General features: G+C 52.2%; 1 protein-coding gene across 1 annotated transcript in view; it reads left to right on the top strand.

The window, feature by feature from the left end:
* The window catches only part of PLXNA2 (plexin A2), a 171,537-nt gene that overhangs the window by 91,777 nt on the left and 62,748 nt on the right, over nucleotides 1-17,012 (top strand). Inside the window, exons 10-15 of the mRNA XM_054517302.1 lie at nucleotides 451-651; nucleotides 2,905-3,001; nucleotides 3,473-3,666; nucleotides 9,911-10,062; nucleotides 13,714-13,831; nucleotides 14,570-14,706. Of these exons, the coding sequence (XP_054373277.1) occupies nucleotides 451-651; nucleotides 2,905-3,001; nucleotides 3,473-3,666; nucleotides 9,911-10,062; nucleotides 13,714-13,831; nucleotides 14,570-14,706 (899 nt within the window). The remainder of the gene's footprint in view (nucleotides 1-450; nucleotides 652-2,904; nucleotides 3,002-3,472; nucleotides 3,667-9,910; nucleotides 10,063-13,713; nucleotides 13,832-14,569; nucleotides 14,707-17,012) is intronic.

Below are 17,012 nucleotides of genomic sequence, written 5' to 3'. Positions count from 1 at the left end.
AGGATTACAATTATATTTAAAAAAAAAAAAGAAAAATATAAAAAATATAAGTATGGCGTTTGGAGTTATACATTCCAAATCTTGCAGGATTGCAGGATTACAATTATATGTAAAAAAAAAGAAAAATGTAAAAAATACAAGTATGGAGTTTGGAGTCATGCACTCCAAATTTTGCCAGATTTGCAGAATTGCACGATTACAATTATATAAAATATATAAAAGAAATATATAAAAAATAAAAATATTAAATATAAAAATATACATATATAAATATAAAATATATAAATATATAAATATATAAATATGTAATCTATAAAATATTAAAATATATTAATATAAAATATAAAATATATAAAAATATAAAAATATAAAAAATATAAAAGCTAAAATGCTAAAGCATCACCAGCACACCCCATCCATGACCTCCCACCTTCTCCCGCTGCCTCCCAGGACTGCCCCCAGCTGTTGCCCACGGAGGAGATCCTGATCCCGGTGGGAGAGGTGAAGCCCATCACGCTGAAGGCCCGGAACCTGCCGCAGCCCCAGTCGGGCCAGAGGGGCTACGAGTGCGTGCTCAGCATCCAGGGCATCGTGCACAGGGTGCCCGCCCTGCGCTTCAACAGCTCCAGCGTGCAGTGCCAGAACAGCTCGGTGGGTGAGAGCAGCACGGGCAGGGCTGGCAGCGCCCGGGGAGGGGGGAAAATCTCCCTGATCCTAAATCCCAGGTGGGAGAACGCCCGCGGGGAGGAGATGCTGGATCTGGAGTGCCCTGGCCGCCGGTGGGGGTCAGCCAGGGAAAGGGGAGGAGGAGGAGGGAATGCAGGAGGTGTTGAGGCAGGCTAATTCACACACGGGGAGATAAGGAGAATCACAGACCCCTTATCGGGGAGCTGTCAAATCCCAGGTCACGGTGGCTGGATGAACAGAGCGGTGCTGGAGAGCAGGGAAGGAGGGGGAGAGGGAAAGTGCCGGGGGAGAGAGAGAGAGAGGCGGGGCTGGAGAGGGGAATCACCGGGTGGAGAGGGGAATCACTGGGAGATGCTGCCCAGGAGAGGGGAATCACCGGGTGATGCTGCCCAGGAGAGGGGCTGGAGAGGGGAATCACCGGGGGATGCTGTCCTGGAGAGGGGAATGACTGGGTGATGCTGCCCAGGAAAGGGGAATCACCGGGGGATGCTGTCCTGGAGAGGGAAATCACCAGGTGATGCTGCCCAGGAAAGGGGAATCACTGGGAGATGCTGCCCAGGAGAGGGGAATCACCGGGGATGCTGCCAGGAGAGGGGCTGGAGAGGGGAATCACTGGGAGATGCTGCCCTGGAGAGGGGAATCACCGGGGGATGCTGCCCAGGAGCAGGGCTGGAGAGGGGAATCACCGGGTGATGCTGTCCTGGAGAGGGGCTGGAGAGGGGAATCACCGGGGGATGCTGTCCTGGAGAGGGAAATCACCAGGTGATGCTGCCCTGGAGAGGGGAATCACCAGGGGATGCTGCCCTGGAGAGGGAAATCACCGGGTGATGCTGCCAGGAGAGGGGCTGGAGAGGGGAATCACCAGGTGATGCTGCCAGGAGAGGGGCTGGAGAGGGGAATCACCAGGTGATGCTGCCCAGGAGCAGGGCAGGGTTACCCATCCCCTCCTCAGGACAGGGCTCAGCCTCACCAGGGCACCCCAAATTCACCCTGCTGGGTACCCTGGGATGCCAAAACACAAATGGCACATGCAGGCACCCCCACCCTGATGCACAGCCCGAATTTGGGTCCCCCCGTGTCCCCTCACGAGCAGGGACAAGCGTGGCCCTTCCTCTGCTCACCATGTGCTCAGAAAGGGCCCTGGGCAGAAAGGGCACAGTCAGTTTGTTTTAGGCAGCACAACAGGGTCCATTTGAATATTCAGTGCAGATGGCCTTAAATTGTTAATGAAGTTTTGAATTTTTAAAAGTTTTACTGGATATTTATACATCGCTGGCCGTCTTTGGGCCTTGCAGCTTGGTGGATAATAAATGTATTAATAGTACATAGTACTTTTCCTATCCAGAGTGATTTATAAGCATTAGAGAAGCACTTTTATTGCTGTTGGGCTGATAGGGAGTGGTAGGGGGAGGATGTGAGGGCCATTCTGGACTCGCAGCTTCTTGTTCCACCCCAGCTTAGTAAAAGCCAGTACAGTCAAACATGAGTTAAAACTGCACAGCTGCTGCCCAGGGACAGGCAGAGCACTCTGCCCTGCTTTAATCACCACTCCCTCCTCCCAGAGAGGATGGCAATGCTCACTCACCTCCTGAAGTCTTTTTAGCAGCTCTTGGTTGACCTAAAGAGAGCTCCAGAGAGAGGCCTGGCCAGTGCTGGGTGTGATTATGGGAATTTCAGCATTCACTGGGAATTCAGCTGCAGCATCCAGCCTCACTCAGCCACAGCCCCCAGGATGTCATAAAAAGGGGAATGATTCAGACCAGGGCTATCGTGGAGCAGGCTGAGGCAGTGGCTGGGGCTCTGCACCATCTATTTTTGCTCAGCTGTTTCCTGTTCCACCTGCAAAGCTCTGCAGTGGGGCTCTGGAGCTCCCAGTCAGTCACAAACTGAGCAAGAAGCAGCCTGAGGGCAGCAGGCCCAGTCTGGTTAACTGGAGGGGCTGTGTTGGTAAGCTAGAGACAGAGTGACGAGAGCAACCACTGCGAGTGGAATAATTAATCTGTTACCTCTCACAAGGACTAGATCTGATTTAATTATCTCCTCCTGATGAGGAGAAGGGACTCAAAGCAGAACCCTGGAGATGAAGTGTAAAAATGCGGTGTCTGAGGCACCAGCAGATGTTTTTAAGCAGAGAATAAAGATGGTTTCTCTCAAAAAACCCTCTTTGTCTGGGAGTGTTGTCTCCCCAAGCATTCCACTCTGGATCTTACCCTGCAGTACCTCTATGATGGGATGGACATCAGCAACCTGGCAGTGGACTTTGCCGTGGTGTGGAACGGGAACTTCGTCATTGACAACCCAGAGAACGTGAAAGGTAAAATCTGCTTCAATTGGCTTCAGGCCATCCCAACTGTGTCCATCCCATGGAAATCCCTCAATCCCACCTGTACCCCAAGGGTATATCCCAGCTGTATCCTGAGGGAATCTCACAATCCCAGCCATGTCCTAAGTGAGTCCCCCAGTCCCAGCTGCACCCTGAGTGAATCCCCCTCAGTCCCAGGTGCCCCTCCAGCCCCAACTGAAGCCCAAGGGAATCCCCCAGTCCCAGCTGCACCCTGAGTGAATCCCCCCCAGTCCCGAGTGAACCCCGAGTCCCAGCTTCCCCTCCAGTCCCAGCTGCACCCCGAGTGAATCCCCAGTCCCAGCTATACCCTGAGTGAACCCCCCAGCCCCAGCTGCACCCCGAGTGAACCTCCCAGCCCCATCTGCACCCCGAGTGAACCCCCCAGCCCCACCTGCCCCCCCAGGAGCCCCTGCCTGGCTGACCCCCGTCCCTGTCCCGCAGTGCACCTGTACAAGTGCGCGGCGCAGCGCGAGAGCTGCGGGCTGTGCCTCAAGGCCGAGCCGCGGTTCGCCTGCGGCTGGTGCAGCGGCGAGGGGCGCTGCACCCTGCGGCCCCACTGCAGCTCCCCGGGCGCCCTGCCCTGGCTCCACTGGGCCGGACACAACGTCAAGTGCTCCAACCCGCGCATCACCGAGGTGAGCCCGGCCCCAGCCCCTCCTGCCTGCTGTGCCAGCGAGGCCCCGGACGGGGATGATGGCATTGGCTCCATGATTGCAGAAGGCTGATTAAATGCTTTATTCTGTCATAAGATACTAAATATATATATACTATATATCTATCTAGATATATAATATCTAGAGATATAGTATATATACTAGAGATATATAGATATATAGATATATAGTATGTGGATATATAGTATATATATACTAGAGATATATAGTGTATATATATACTATATATCTGTATAGTATATATCTATATAGATATATACTATATAGATACATATATATATATAGGTATATAGATAGATATCTATATCTATATATCTATATTGTATGATAGATATATACTATATATAGATACATATTATACTACTGCTCTGCTAGACTACAGCATCAAGTGCCATGTCCAGTCTTTTTTTAAACACACGCAGAGATGGTGATTCTACCACCTCCCTGGGAAGAGCATTGGTCAGTGAATCCAAACACTGAGTCCAATTAAGAAATCACCCTTTGGTAAACAATCTCCATAACCCATTCCACGTGTGCATAACAGGCGCAGCAAATGAAGGTAAGAATTGTTTTAATTCTCTCTCTGAGCTTTCTCACAGCCTTCCCCAGGAAAATCCTGGGAAACGCTGTGTCTCTGTGTTCAGAGGATGTGTGATTGCCACGCTCCCCCTGTGCTGCCCCAAAATCTGCCCAGCCCTGAGAAATGTGGGCAAAACACTCCAGAACTTTCTGGGATGTTTTTAATGTGCAGCCTCTGCCCCACCCACGCTGTGGTGACCGCCACGGACTGCGGTGGGAATGCTAATTAAACCAGGGAGCTAATTAGTCTGGAGTTGCTGGTTCTGATATTTCTGTTCAGCCCACTGAGGGATGCAAAATGTGTCCCAGGAGCATTTTCAGCAGTGAAACTGCACTCGCTCTGTTAACGCTGCTATGAGGAGTGACACTCCTGTCAGGTGGGAGCGAAGGAAGGTTTGGGTTTCTCAGGTAATTAAATCCCCCAAAAACGCCTCCCTTGCCCTGGGCGTGTTTCCACACTGCAAAAGGTGTAACAAAGCAGGATCAGAGTTGTCTGTTACACCAGTGCTGCTGGCAGTGCTGCTCAGCACCCAAAATCTGCCAACTGGATCAAAACCCAAGTAAGTGTGGAAGTCTCCTCTTAAATTAAATTAGTTTTTGCACTGGTTTAACTAAACTGGCTCAGATCCCGTGGGAGGGAGGCATCAACCTCCTTTTATGGAGGAGAGGAGGAAGCACAGAGGCTGCTGCTGTCTGTGGGCTGGGTGGGGCTGGCAGGAGAATGATGATGCTGAGGAGGGTCCATCCATCCTCAGGGACATTACCAGACTTTGGGATTTCTTGGCCCTTTGCCAGCAGTGGTGCACCTTTGCTGGGCAGGAGTTTCTCTTGTGCAGGTGTTGCTCTTGTGCAGGATTTCTCTCGTGCAGGGGTTTCTCTCATGCAGTGTTTTGTACAGGGCAGAGTGGAGCTGGTGGTTGGTTGTGCAGGGATGGGAAAGCACTAAAAAGGGTTGGAAGCCTGTCCTTTCCCTGCTTGGTTGGTCTCTTTGCTTTCCAAGTCCCAGCTGTGCTACCAGGAGATAAAATGATCCTTAAAGGCTCCCCTGGTTCTTCCCCTTGCCCTGCCACTGGGCAGAACCCACATTTCTCTTGCCCAAGTGCTGTTTTGCTGCACAAGGTCGTGCTACAAGAAGCAAAACAGCCTCTGCTGAGATTTGCTTCCCCATAAACCATGCAGAAAGTTGTCAAGTCAAAGAAATCTTGGAATTATTTATCTGCTCCTCCTTGAGCTGGGCAGAGAAGGGGGAAAAGCACTGTGCTCCAGCCACCAAGTGGCTCGAATGTGAGCAGTGCCAGGCTGGCTCTGGCAGCTGGCTGCAGGCAGGGCACTGCCACCAAGTGTTTTATCACTGTCCAACTTGAAAGCAATACTTTTGGGCTCTGTCCAAGCAGAAAAGAGCAGAGCTCTGCTGTTACAGATTTCTTGACTCCATCCCCAGGTCTGTGTCTGAGCCCTCAGAGTGAGACTGTGGAGGAGACCATGAGACCTTCCCAGCGTTTGTTGCTGCTGGGTCCTTTCCCAGTAGCTGAGTTTTCTCAGGATTTTGGGCACCATTTTGCCATGCCCAGTGCTGCAGAGCTGTACAGATGGGAGGACACCCTGCCCTGGCCCTGACAGGTCCAGGCTGGCACTGCCATGTCCCCCAACCCTTGGGCACCAGCAGTGACAGGACTGGGGAGCAGGGTTTGCTCTCATACTGGAGCTCACATTGCAGCCTGGATTACCCAGAGTAAAAGAGCCTTTAATGTGGGCTGGTTTCCACTCCTTTGCTTCATCTGGCCAGGTTCACTCTTTGTGACAAGGCTGAGGTCAAGGGCCTGGCTCCCAGGCGCCAGTGCCTTCGGGGGATGCATAAATAAGGAGGTTGTGTCTTAATAGTTCTAAAAGTAAATGAGCAGTGGGGTATTTGCAGTCCTCTCACTGACTGAGAGGTCCAGCCCTCCCCAGCAATGTCCCCTCAGCCGCTTCAAACTTCCACCCGGCCCGTGGCCTTAGCAATAAATAAATAAAAATCAGTTTTCTGGCGAACAAGCGGCGCTCTGATCTCCTATTCATTTATTTGCAGGCCTCATTAATATAACATCAGCGCAACAAACAGCTGAAGGGGGGGCAGTGTCAGGCTGAATAATGGAGTTGCTCTGCTGAGATAACAATTAGGCTCTGAATGTGCCATCAGCTGAGGCAGAGACAAGGAGGGATCATGCCGGGATGACAATGCTCATGTGCTGCCTCCCCGCTGGGCTCATCAGCCGGGATCCAGGGCTCGGAGCAGCGGCAAAAAAGCACAAAGAGGACGGAGGTGGATGGGTTTGGGGAGGGGGCAGGGGCTGTGCCGCTGATTGGGGTCTCTGTGCAGCCCAGCAGATGCCAAGGGCTCGCTGTGCAGGGCTGTGAGTTCCCTGCAGCTCCGCAGGGAAAGCCCCAGCAGCTCCAGCCCCAGCTCCTCTCTGACTTCTTCTGCAGGCAAAATGTTGCTTCATGTCAGAAATGCTGAAAGATTCGAGCAGCAAGACATGACACTGAGAACATTTATCCTCATTGCTGGAGCTGTGTCTCCTGCAGGCTGCAGGGGGAAGGTTCTGGCACTGGGCTGGGGCTCCTGGATCCATGGGATCCCTTGGATCCCAACCTGGGGGATCCCTTGGGTTCCAACCTTGGGGATCTCTTCAATCCCAACCTCAGGGATCCCTTGGATCCCAGCCTGGGGGATCCCTTGCATCCCAGCCTTGGGGTCCCCACCTTGGTTTCAGGTAAAAAGCAGCAATAAGAGAAGTGCTCTGGAGCACCTGCAGCCCTTCCCTGACCAAGGGCAGGGTGTGAGGGTGATGGAGCTGCTGCCACCCCCTCATCCCTGTACCCAGCCCATTTCAGGGCTAACACAGGGCTGCACACCTGATCCTGCCCACCCTTGTTGCAGGGTTGGGATTTGTCTCTGCAGTGGGGAGAGGTGACCTGCTCAGGATAATTCTGCCTCCCACACCCCGCTCAGATCTCAGTGACTTTCAAGCTGCTTCAGTTTAGCAAACAACCTGAAAAAACTTCCAGCAGAGGTGCAGATTCCTAAACAGCAAATGTCCAATTCCTGGAATGGCCTTGCTCTTTCTCAGCTGTCCTTTGCAGCTCCTTTTCATCCTCCACAGAGCTCCAAGTGAAAAGCCAGTCTGGTGAAGTGATTTTCTTGAAATTGGGGAATATTTCTTGCTAATCCTGTCTGTCTCAGATCAGAAATCTGGACTGGCAGCCCTGCAGCTCCCAGCTGGGATTAAGGCAGACCAGGGCTGGCTGTGCTGGAGGTGCCCCACGCTCACCCCAATGAGAAGCTCAGGATGCTGCTCGGAGGGTGCCCAGCTCTGGGTGCACCGGGACCTTTAAGACTTATCTTCTTTCTGCAATTTTGACTGAATCTCTCCAGCTGTAATTAATTGAATGCATCTGTTCTAACCCTGGGGCTGCTTTATGGCACAGTTACTTCAAAACTGTTCAATTAGTGGCCACTAAAATCTAGGTCGAGTGGAGCTCCATATTGGGGATTTTCCAGGTCAGGACATTTGTAAAATACAGCATCAGCTGGGCTTTGTTCAGGGAGGCCTCTCAGCCCTGCTGCTTCTGCTCAGCTCAGGAAATGGCAAGCAGTGACTTCTTTTTTTTTTGAGCAGTGATGAGACAACGAGACAGCAGAGTAAGTGCCCCAGTAAATGCATTTTAACATCATCCAGAGCTGCAAAGGACAGTTGTAACTGTCAGCCAAGTTCAGGTGATTCCCCAGCAGTGATGTAAACACCACCAGGCCTCCAGGACTCGGTGTAACACAATCCAGCTTGGTTTTGTAGTGGGTTTATGAGCACGTCGAGCTTCCCAGAGCTAAATGGTACAAGACAGGCCATGGTGTGAGTTACAGGGAACAGCAGCACAACAGGCAGTGCGTGGTGAATAAATTAAAAACCTGCAGCAGGCGGGGAGGGAGAGTGAGGTGGGAATTAAAGGATGTGGAGGAAGGAGGGGGTGGCTTGGTGGGTGCATGGAGCTGGGACAACCTCAGCCAAAAATGGGACAGAAAGCCCAGGGAAGTGCTGGAGTCACCCTGGTAGTGTTAAACCAAGTGGACGTGGCCATTGGTTTAGTGGGGATGGTGGGATTCCTTCTTGAAGACCTTGGGTGTCTTTTTGGAGATGCTTTGGGGAACTGGGAAGCACAGAAGTGATGGGGACAGGGGTGTCCCATGAGGGCTGCTGTGGGGCAGGTCACTGGGATGGGGTACTGGTGTTTGGCCACGTTTCTCCCTCCTGAGGAGGTGGAAAAAACCACCCATCCATCTGGAAACAGCGAGGAAAAGGTTCTGAAGAGCTCAAGCTTTTTGCCAGAGACAAGGGTGGAACAAAGAAGCATAAACAAGATTTATCCATTAAATTAATTAAATTGCATTATTATGGATTGTGTTTATTTATTAATAACTGCAGCACAGGGAAGATTAGAAACTCACCCAAGAGCAACAACAGAGCGGTGGCAGATTCAGGATAACTGTCTGAGAGTCCTGGGTCCAAATTTTGTGACCATGCATTATTGAAATTTATACTCCTAATTGAAGAGGAGATTGTCCTTAGTGCAAGTCCAGGGAAGCAGGGATGATTATGGCTGAGGCAGGCTATAAACAGGCAGCTTGAAAGCACACACCTCAGCCTGTAACGTTTTTAAGTCATTTGAGGTGCCAAGTCACTAATAAAATGTGACATTTAACATTCAGAGAACAGCCAAGGCAGAAGGCAAAGTTCTCCAATCACCAGGCTGCTTCTGGAAGGTGACTTACCCTGTTCTGGATGGAGACAGGAGCCAGGTGTGTCCCTCTGCAAGGGTTTCTGGGAATGGCACTGCCCACTGCTCTTGGCCAGCTCAGGGACCTTGGAGTCCTCTCTTGGAGCAGGGCTTGGATGGATTTCAGCATCCTTGGGCTCCTCCAGAACACCCAGAAGAGCCACGAGGGGCGGCCCTGGCTGGTCTGGCAGCAGCAGGAGAGGTTCCAAACCAGGGATGGGGCTGAAGAAGGGGCGTGGTGGGGATGTCACTGTCACTGAGATATTTCATGAAAATCCTTTCGCTAGGCTTTTACTCCTGAGAAGCCTCAGAAAAGCAATGGAAACAATAATGATCTGATTGCTTGGAATGTGGTTTGGAGCTTGCTCACCAACAGGTGCAGCTTTGATTGGTTCCTTGTGAATTGTTTTTATTTAATGACCAATCCCAGTCCAGCTGTGTCAGACTCTCTGGTCAGTCACAAGATTTCATTATTCATTCCTTTCTAGCCTTCTGATGAAATCCTTTCTCTCCATTACTTTTAGTACAGTTTTAATATATCATTGTGATATTATTGATACGATATGAATAATATATATAATATAATATAATATAATATAATATAATATAATATAATATAATATAATATAATATATATAAATAATATAATATAATATAATATAATATAATATAATATAATATAATATAATATAATATAATATAATATAATATAATATAATATCAGCCTTCTGAAACATGGAGTCAAGATTCTCACCTGGTCCTGGGGACCCTCAAACACCACCCCATGTCCTCACCTTGTCCTGTCTCCCTGCAGATCCTGACGGTGTCGGGGCCCCCGGAAGGAGGGACCAGGGTGACCATCCGTGGGGTGAACCTGGGCCTGGACTTCTCGGAGATCGCGCAGGGCGTGCAGGTGGCCGGGGTGCAGTGCACGCCCCTGCCCGAGCACTACGTCGTGGCCGAGCAGTGAGTGTCCCCTCCCCTGTCCCGTCACCTGTCCCCTCACCTGTCCCCTCCTCTGGGCACCCCCCAGAGCTCCTCCCTTGATGCTGGTTGGGGGCTGTTTACAGACACGAACGGGACGGGGCTGCTGTGGAACTGCCTTGAGCTGTTTGATTTTCCAGCATCAGCCCATTATGTGATTGTGACAATGGGAAGATGCCAGCAGCTCACGTTCTAGGTAGCAGACACAGAACTCAATGTTACAACTCACTTTATAAGCTTCTTGACCAATCACACAAAGCAAAAGCACATTGACAGTAGTTCTATCCAACCACTTAAAAGCACAGGTACCTTTGGTTAAAACAATGCTCGCTTATTTCAAATACAATACCTACTTGTAAGCCTTAAAACACAATGCACAGAGCTCCATTATTAAGCTTTAACCTTCTTAATACCTCACTAGATAAACTTTTCTGTAGCTTAGAGAGCTATTCAGACAAGTGTTAATACACAGACCATTGTTCTATGTGTCTTTGCTTTTCTACAGTTTAAATCATTTTTCTGCTGACCAATCTCATGGCTGCAGCAGAGCTCTGCTCACAGTTCTGCTGTCTCTGAGGCCTGCATCTTGCAGCTTTCCCCAAACCCTCTGATTTTGTAGATTCCCACACTCCCTGACCTCCAGCCAACGCTCAGGAGGCCAAAACCTCACCAGGAAGGACTGTGGAGCATGGGAAGGGATCCCGCACATCCCCGCACATCCCCACACTCTGGACTCTCTCTGCAGGGGTTAAGCAGCGCTTTAAGCTTGCATTAAATGTTCTGTTTCCTTGCACACCGCGGTTCCTGCTTGGCTAAGCACCTTTGCTGATGAGCACCTTGCTGCTGCTGCTGCCTCCCCATCCCACTTGGAATTCCGCCGGCGCCGAGGCTGCAGCTGCCATTTGTTAGGCGGGCGAGGCGCTGACAGCCCCGCGCTCCGAGCGGGCTCCCCTGCAGTCAATCCATTTGTTTCACTGAGAAAAATGTCAGCCCGAAATTAGAGAGCAGGCCTGGGACAGGGGACAGGCAAAGGAACCCCTCGGCGTGGCAGCCGCTCGGGGCTGGGCTGGGCTGGGGGAGCCGCGGTGCTCAGGGGGTGTCTGGGGACATCTGTGCTGGGTGGGACAGGAGAAAGAGGTGATGTCTCCTCTTGGGTTGTGTCACCTCCTGCTGGGACCAGGGTGGTGGCCTGGGCAGTAGGACTGTGAGTGTGGAGCTGGCCAAGGTCCCGTGGGTGGTCCCAGGAGCACAGATCTGCCCCAGCTTCCTCCTCTGCTGGGAAATGCATTTTCCTCAGCTGGGAAATCCATTCGGTGGCTCCCTCTCAGACCCCAGCAGGCCCAGGACCCGTCACCAGCAGCATGTGGTGGAGTTGGTTGGGTTTTGTCCATTCCTGGCGTTTCTTTGCCCATCTGTAAGGCAGGAGGGGCATTGCTGACCCCTCTGGAGCAGCGAGGGGCAGTGCAGATGGAATTTGGGATCATGGGGTGAAGGGTGCCTGGGGCTGCTGCAGGGATGGCACCAATACCCCATCACTGCAAGCAGTTGGGGCTGTTTCTCTGAGCAGTACTTTGCTATATTTTATTTTTCAAATAAAGGATGGAAGATTATGAAATTATCCCCCTTTGATGGTATGAAACCCTGATTTTATAATCATGACTCTAATTACGGCTCTTGAGCTTTCAAAGTTTGTTAACATCATTAAAACATTTACCCTGGGCAGATAACAGCAAGCGTTAGCATGAGAGCTGCCTTTTAAAGATGAATACAGATAAAAGGGCCCTCTTAAGGGTTCTGTGGGCAGACTGAATTCCAGGACTGTAATGACTCTGCCATATGCTCCAGCCCCGCAATCTATCAGCCAGCAATTAGGTTAATGTTGGTGAAAGGGCCACTTAGCCCGGCAATCAGCACCCTACAGCTCCGCCGAATGCATCATTTTGTAACAAGGTGCCTGCTGGGGATTTGGCTTTGAGCAGGGCTCGGGACCAGGTGTGCCCGGTCACTTGTGCCCTGTCCCACACCCATCCCTGCCCGGGCTGGGCTGCAGCTGCTGGAGTTGAGTGTTTGGTGTTTCCTTGGCAAAGAGAACCTCCCCTCTCCTCTCCTGCCCTTGGGGTGCCAGGAATCACCCCCAGGCTTTGTTTGCCCCGAGCTCAGAGTGGGCTCCTCTCCCCTGCTGCCAGTCTGCAGGAGGAGGAGGAGGAGGAGGTGAAGGAATAACAGGCAGAGAGGTGCAGGGGCAATGTCTGCTTGAAAGGCAGAGCGAGGAGCACGTGGCAGAGGAAGGCTGGGAGCTGAGAGGCTTCAATCCCTGCTCTCCAAAGGCAGTCTCTCCAGGCAGCCCCTTTTGATGTGCAGCAACGAGGACGTGCACGTTCCAGCTCTTTACCAGCATGTGTGTATTTCATCAGGCCCTCCTGGCATCACCTGTGCACAGCAGCTTCTTTTTTTCCTTCAGTCTTCGTGGTTTATATTATTTTTTATTTGCAGTGAATTTATTGCTGCTGAAGGCAGCTCAAACACTGCCTCCCCAAACTGGGGCCTTTTCTGTCTTTGTGTGTGATGGGCAGAGGAGGGAGAGCTCCCTTCCCCTTCAGCCTCAGCAGGCAGAGGCTGCTCTGGCCCTTCTCTGCTCCCACTCCCAGGGTCAGATCCCCCCAGAGATGGAGCTGCACCTCCTGCCTCAGGCAGGTCACTCCTGCCTTCAGCTTGTCCTCCCTGAGGCCAATCCCCCATCTCCAATCCCCCTCTCAGATTCCCACTCTGGGGCAGGTTCCTCCCACCCTCAGCTTCCCAGAGCCTGCAGGGATGCTCTCGAATTGATCCTCCCAGCATTGCTGTGGCAGCAAGCAGCATGCAGGTCCATCTGGAGGCCCTGCCAGCTGATGCCCCTCTGAAAACCTCCCCCAGACCTGCTGGCACGCCTGGCATCCGCTTGATCCCATCCCCAGCTGGTGTCACACATCCCCTGTGCCCTGGGAGCTGGGGGGTTGTTCATCCTCAGTGAGCAGCCACGGTCAGCCCAGCAGCTCTCCCTGGCCCTGCAGCTTTGCCCTGGGCTTTTGGGGTTGTTCATCATCATCTGTGGTGAACCCCAGCTGCTCTCCCTGGCCCTGCAGCTTTGCCAGCCTCAGGACGTGCCCACGGCGCTGAGCTGCACCCCACCAGGAGCACAGGGACAAGCTCTGTGACCAGCACCAGTGTGTTTGTGGCAGCCAGCCCTGTCCCCCAGCAGAAGCTGCTCTCCAGGGCTGTCTCGATCATCCCCCAGCAGGTTTCTCCAGTTGTGATTAACTGGGAGTCTGCAGTGTGAGCTGTTCCCTTAATGAACTCATCTGTTACTCTGAGGACTTCGCACTCACTTTGCTACTGGCTAATATATTGCCATTAGTGCTCTGCTTTGCTCTGGAGTTTACAGCTTGTAATAATTATGTCTAATTTTGATTTTTTTTCCTTTAAATTACTGCACAGGGTAAAAATAGACTCAGTAATTAACTCCTTCCAAAGAGGCAGATATCAAAGTTAAAGGGGGGGGGGGGGGGAGAAAGGAGAAATAATGGCAGCGTGGAGCTGAGCAGGGCACTGCTGGCACCTCCTGCCAAAGCTCCACTGAGGCATTTGTGCTTCCAGGATCGTCTGTGAAATGGGGCAGGCGCTTCCAGGGATCAGCTCCGGCCCAGTGCTCCTGTGCATCGGAGAGTGCAAGCCCGAGTTCACGGCCAAGTCAGCGCAGCACTACGTGTTCGTGGTGAGTGCCCTGCTGGGGACAGCTCGTGTGTGCCCAGCACTGAGCCTGGCACACTCAGGGCTCCAGCTCCAGAGGAATTGCTGGGGTTTTTCTGGGGCTTTCCCCCGGTGTTGCTCAGTTTCTGGTGCCCGAGTTCACGGCCAAGTCAGCGCAGCAGTTCATGTTCGTGGTGAGTGCCCTGCTGGGGACAGCACTTGTGTCCCCTGGAGCTGAGCCTGGCACACAGAGGGGCTTCAGCTCCCGAGGACAGTCCTGGAATTGCTGTTTTTTTTCTGGGGCTTTCCCCCTGGTGTTGTTCAGTTTTTGGTGGCCCAAGTTCGTGTTCGTGGTGAGTGCCCTGCTGGGGACAGCTCGTGTGTGCCCAGCACTGAGCCTGGCACACTCAGGGGCTCCAGCTCCAGAGGAATTGCTGGGTTTTTTCTGGGGCTTTCCCCCGGTGTTGCTCAGTTTTTGGTGGCTCTCTCAACAAGCACACCTTGCAGGATTGAGAGCTCACTCTGGATTAACCAGGGCTCCCACAGTGTTCGTATCCAGCTTTGTAGCCCCAGAGCAGTGATAAAGGAATCACAGATTGGTTTGGGTTGGAAGGGATCCTCAAAGGCCCTGTCCCACCCCTGCCATGGGCAGGACACCTTCCACTACCCCAGGCTGCTCCAGGGATGTCCTGCCCTGGCAGAGCCCCCCGCAGCAGCTCCCTGGCTGCAGCAGGGGCCCTGAGCTGTCCTTTCCTCCCTGCAGACTCCAGCTGTGAATTTCCTGAGCCCCAGCCGTGGCCCGGAGTCGGGAGGGACCATGGTGACCATCTCTGGCCACCACCTGGGCGCTGGCAGCCGCGTCTCCGTGCTCCTGGGGAACCAGACCTGCGAATTCCAACAGTAAGAGACAGCCCAGGCTCCTGCAGCACCCCCTGCTCCCATCCCAGTATGGATCTGCTGGAGCTGAACGTGCAAAAATCCATCTGGGAGCCCCTAAGGCTGCCTCCTTTATTGCATGAAAACATCTTCTCTTTTATTGTGATGGAGGCTTGCATGGCAAGGGAGGATTCATCGGTGTCAGTGCTGTTCGTTATTTCATTTTAATGCTGTTCCAGTGGTAACTGCTCTGAAAATCATAGTGAAACACCACTGGGATGGAAATATGCTTATGTTGGTCACCTGCCCCCCAACCTGGCTGCTCTGAAGAAAATGGAACATTTATATGAAATCTCTCCTTTCTCTTTACACAGACCTGCATTGCTTTTATTGTAGCCACTGCTGCAGGTGCCTCAAACTCCTAAAAATGTTCTGGGATCCTCAGGGCAGAGCAAGGCGAGGGTCTGCTCACACCTCCCTGCTGAGGAACTTGCACAGCCATCAATCTCTGCTGGGATTTCCATGGCAAATTTGCTTTTTCCCCAGCAGTGTAAACACAGAGTTGACATTTGCAGGGTTTAATGGGTTTTCCTGGGGCTTAGTTAAAAAAGAGATGTGTGGTTTACATCTGTGTGTACCAGTACACAGCCCTGCCCACCCTGCTGGGGCGGGCACAGCCTGGGTGGCAGCCTGGCATCCAGAGGGATTCTGCCTCCCAGATCCTCACCCGGGCTGCCCAGGAGGAGCTGAGGAAGTTCCTGGGAGAGCCGAGATCCCTGGAGGTGAATTTCTCATCCAAAAGCCGAGAGGTTCTTGCGTGTGGGAGCTGTGGGTGCTCAGGTGTGGGAGCACATTGGGTTATCAGCAGGGCTTGCTCTGGATCCATCCCAGGATGGTGCCCAGGGCATTCCAGAACCTTCCAGCGCAGCTCAGCCCTCGGGTGTTAAGCAGTGTAACTAATCCATCAATATTTCCTCCACATCCCAAACAAAGATGCCAAATTGCTGCCTCAGATGGAGACGGGGAACAGCAGAGGTGTGGGGTCAGCCCTGGAATATCATCCTGGAATATCATCCCTTAAATAAACACCTGATCCTTGTTCAGGCAACCTGCAGCTGCTGACCTGCAGAACCTGGAGGGGTTTGGATTCCCTGGGGAGTTTGATGGCAGCAGGACAGGAACCTCAGCCAGGGCTGAGTGCCCCATCCTCACTGGGGCCATGCCTGGGACTGTTCTGAGGCAATGAACTCCAATTGTACTCCAGGGCGTGGGGGAGCCTGACGAGATGAAGCAGCTCCTAATGAGATTCCCTCTAATTACAGCTTCCCCCATTCTCCCCTCTCGGATCGGAGGAGTGGGCAGATTCACCATGACGACACAATAATAGCACAGAGAGCTAATTAGCTGATCACAGGGAGCTGGGAGCTGCTCTGCCAGCAGCCCTGCATCACTCCTAGCCCGTGCCAGAGCTGGGCAGGCACGGGGTGGGCAGCAGCAAGGCAGGAGCCCTGAACAGAATCACCCCGGAGAATCCAGATCCTCACATGAGGAAGCCTCTGTGGCTAACATTAAACAAGGTGGATGTGATAAAACCAAGTGGGGATAGGAAAAGGAGCAGGAGCAGGGCAGGAACCTGTCAGGCTGCACAGAATCACTCTGAGACTCAGCTCAGAGCCTGGAGAATCCCACTCCTCACATGAGGAAGCCTCTGTGGCTAAATTAAACAAGGGGATGTGATAAAACCAAGTGGGGATAGGAAAAGGAGCAGCAGCAGGGCAGGAAGGGATGGACGCGTTATTGCATCAGCAGCAATGGTCAGTGCAGTTGGTTTGAGGTGTGTCAGGGGATGTTTGAGGTGTTTCAGGGGATGTTTGAGGTGTTTCAGGGAGATGTTTCAGGGGTTGTTTGAGGTGTTTCAGGGGGATGTTTGAGGTGTTTCAGGGGGTTGTATCAGGGATGTTTGAGGTGTTTCAGGGGGGATGTTTGAGGTGTTTCAGGGGATGTTTGAGGCATTTCAGGGATGTTTGAGGTGTTTCAGGGAGATGTTTCAGGGGTTGTTTGAGGTGTTTCAGGGGGTTGTTTCAGGGGGATGTTTGAGGTGTTTCAGGGGATGTTTGAGGTGTTTCAGGGGTTGTTTGAGGTGTTTCAGGGAGATGTTTCAGGGGATGTTTGAGGTGTTTCAGGGTTGTTTGAGGTGTTTCAGGGGGGTTGTTTCAGGGGATGTTTGAGGCATTTCAGGGGATGTTTGAGGTGTTTCAGGGGGCTGTTTCTGTCCCCTCGGGTTTGTGAGGGTGGAAGGGCCGAGGTGTGAGCTGGGAACACTGTGGTGC

This window comes from Molothrus ater, chromosome 25 (genome assembly GCF_012460135.2).
Source record: "Molothrus ater isolate BHLD 08-10-18 breed brown headed cowbird chromosome 25, BPBGC_Mater_1.1, whole genome shotgun sequence".
Taxonomy (NCBI): domain Eukaryota; kingdom Metazoa; phylum Chordata; class Aves; order Passeriformes; family Icteridae; genus Molothrus; species Molothrus ater.
The sequence above is the reverse complement of the archived record's forward strand: the minus strand, read 5'-3'. Positions and strand labels throughout refer to the sequence as shown.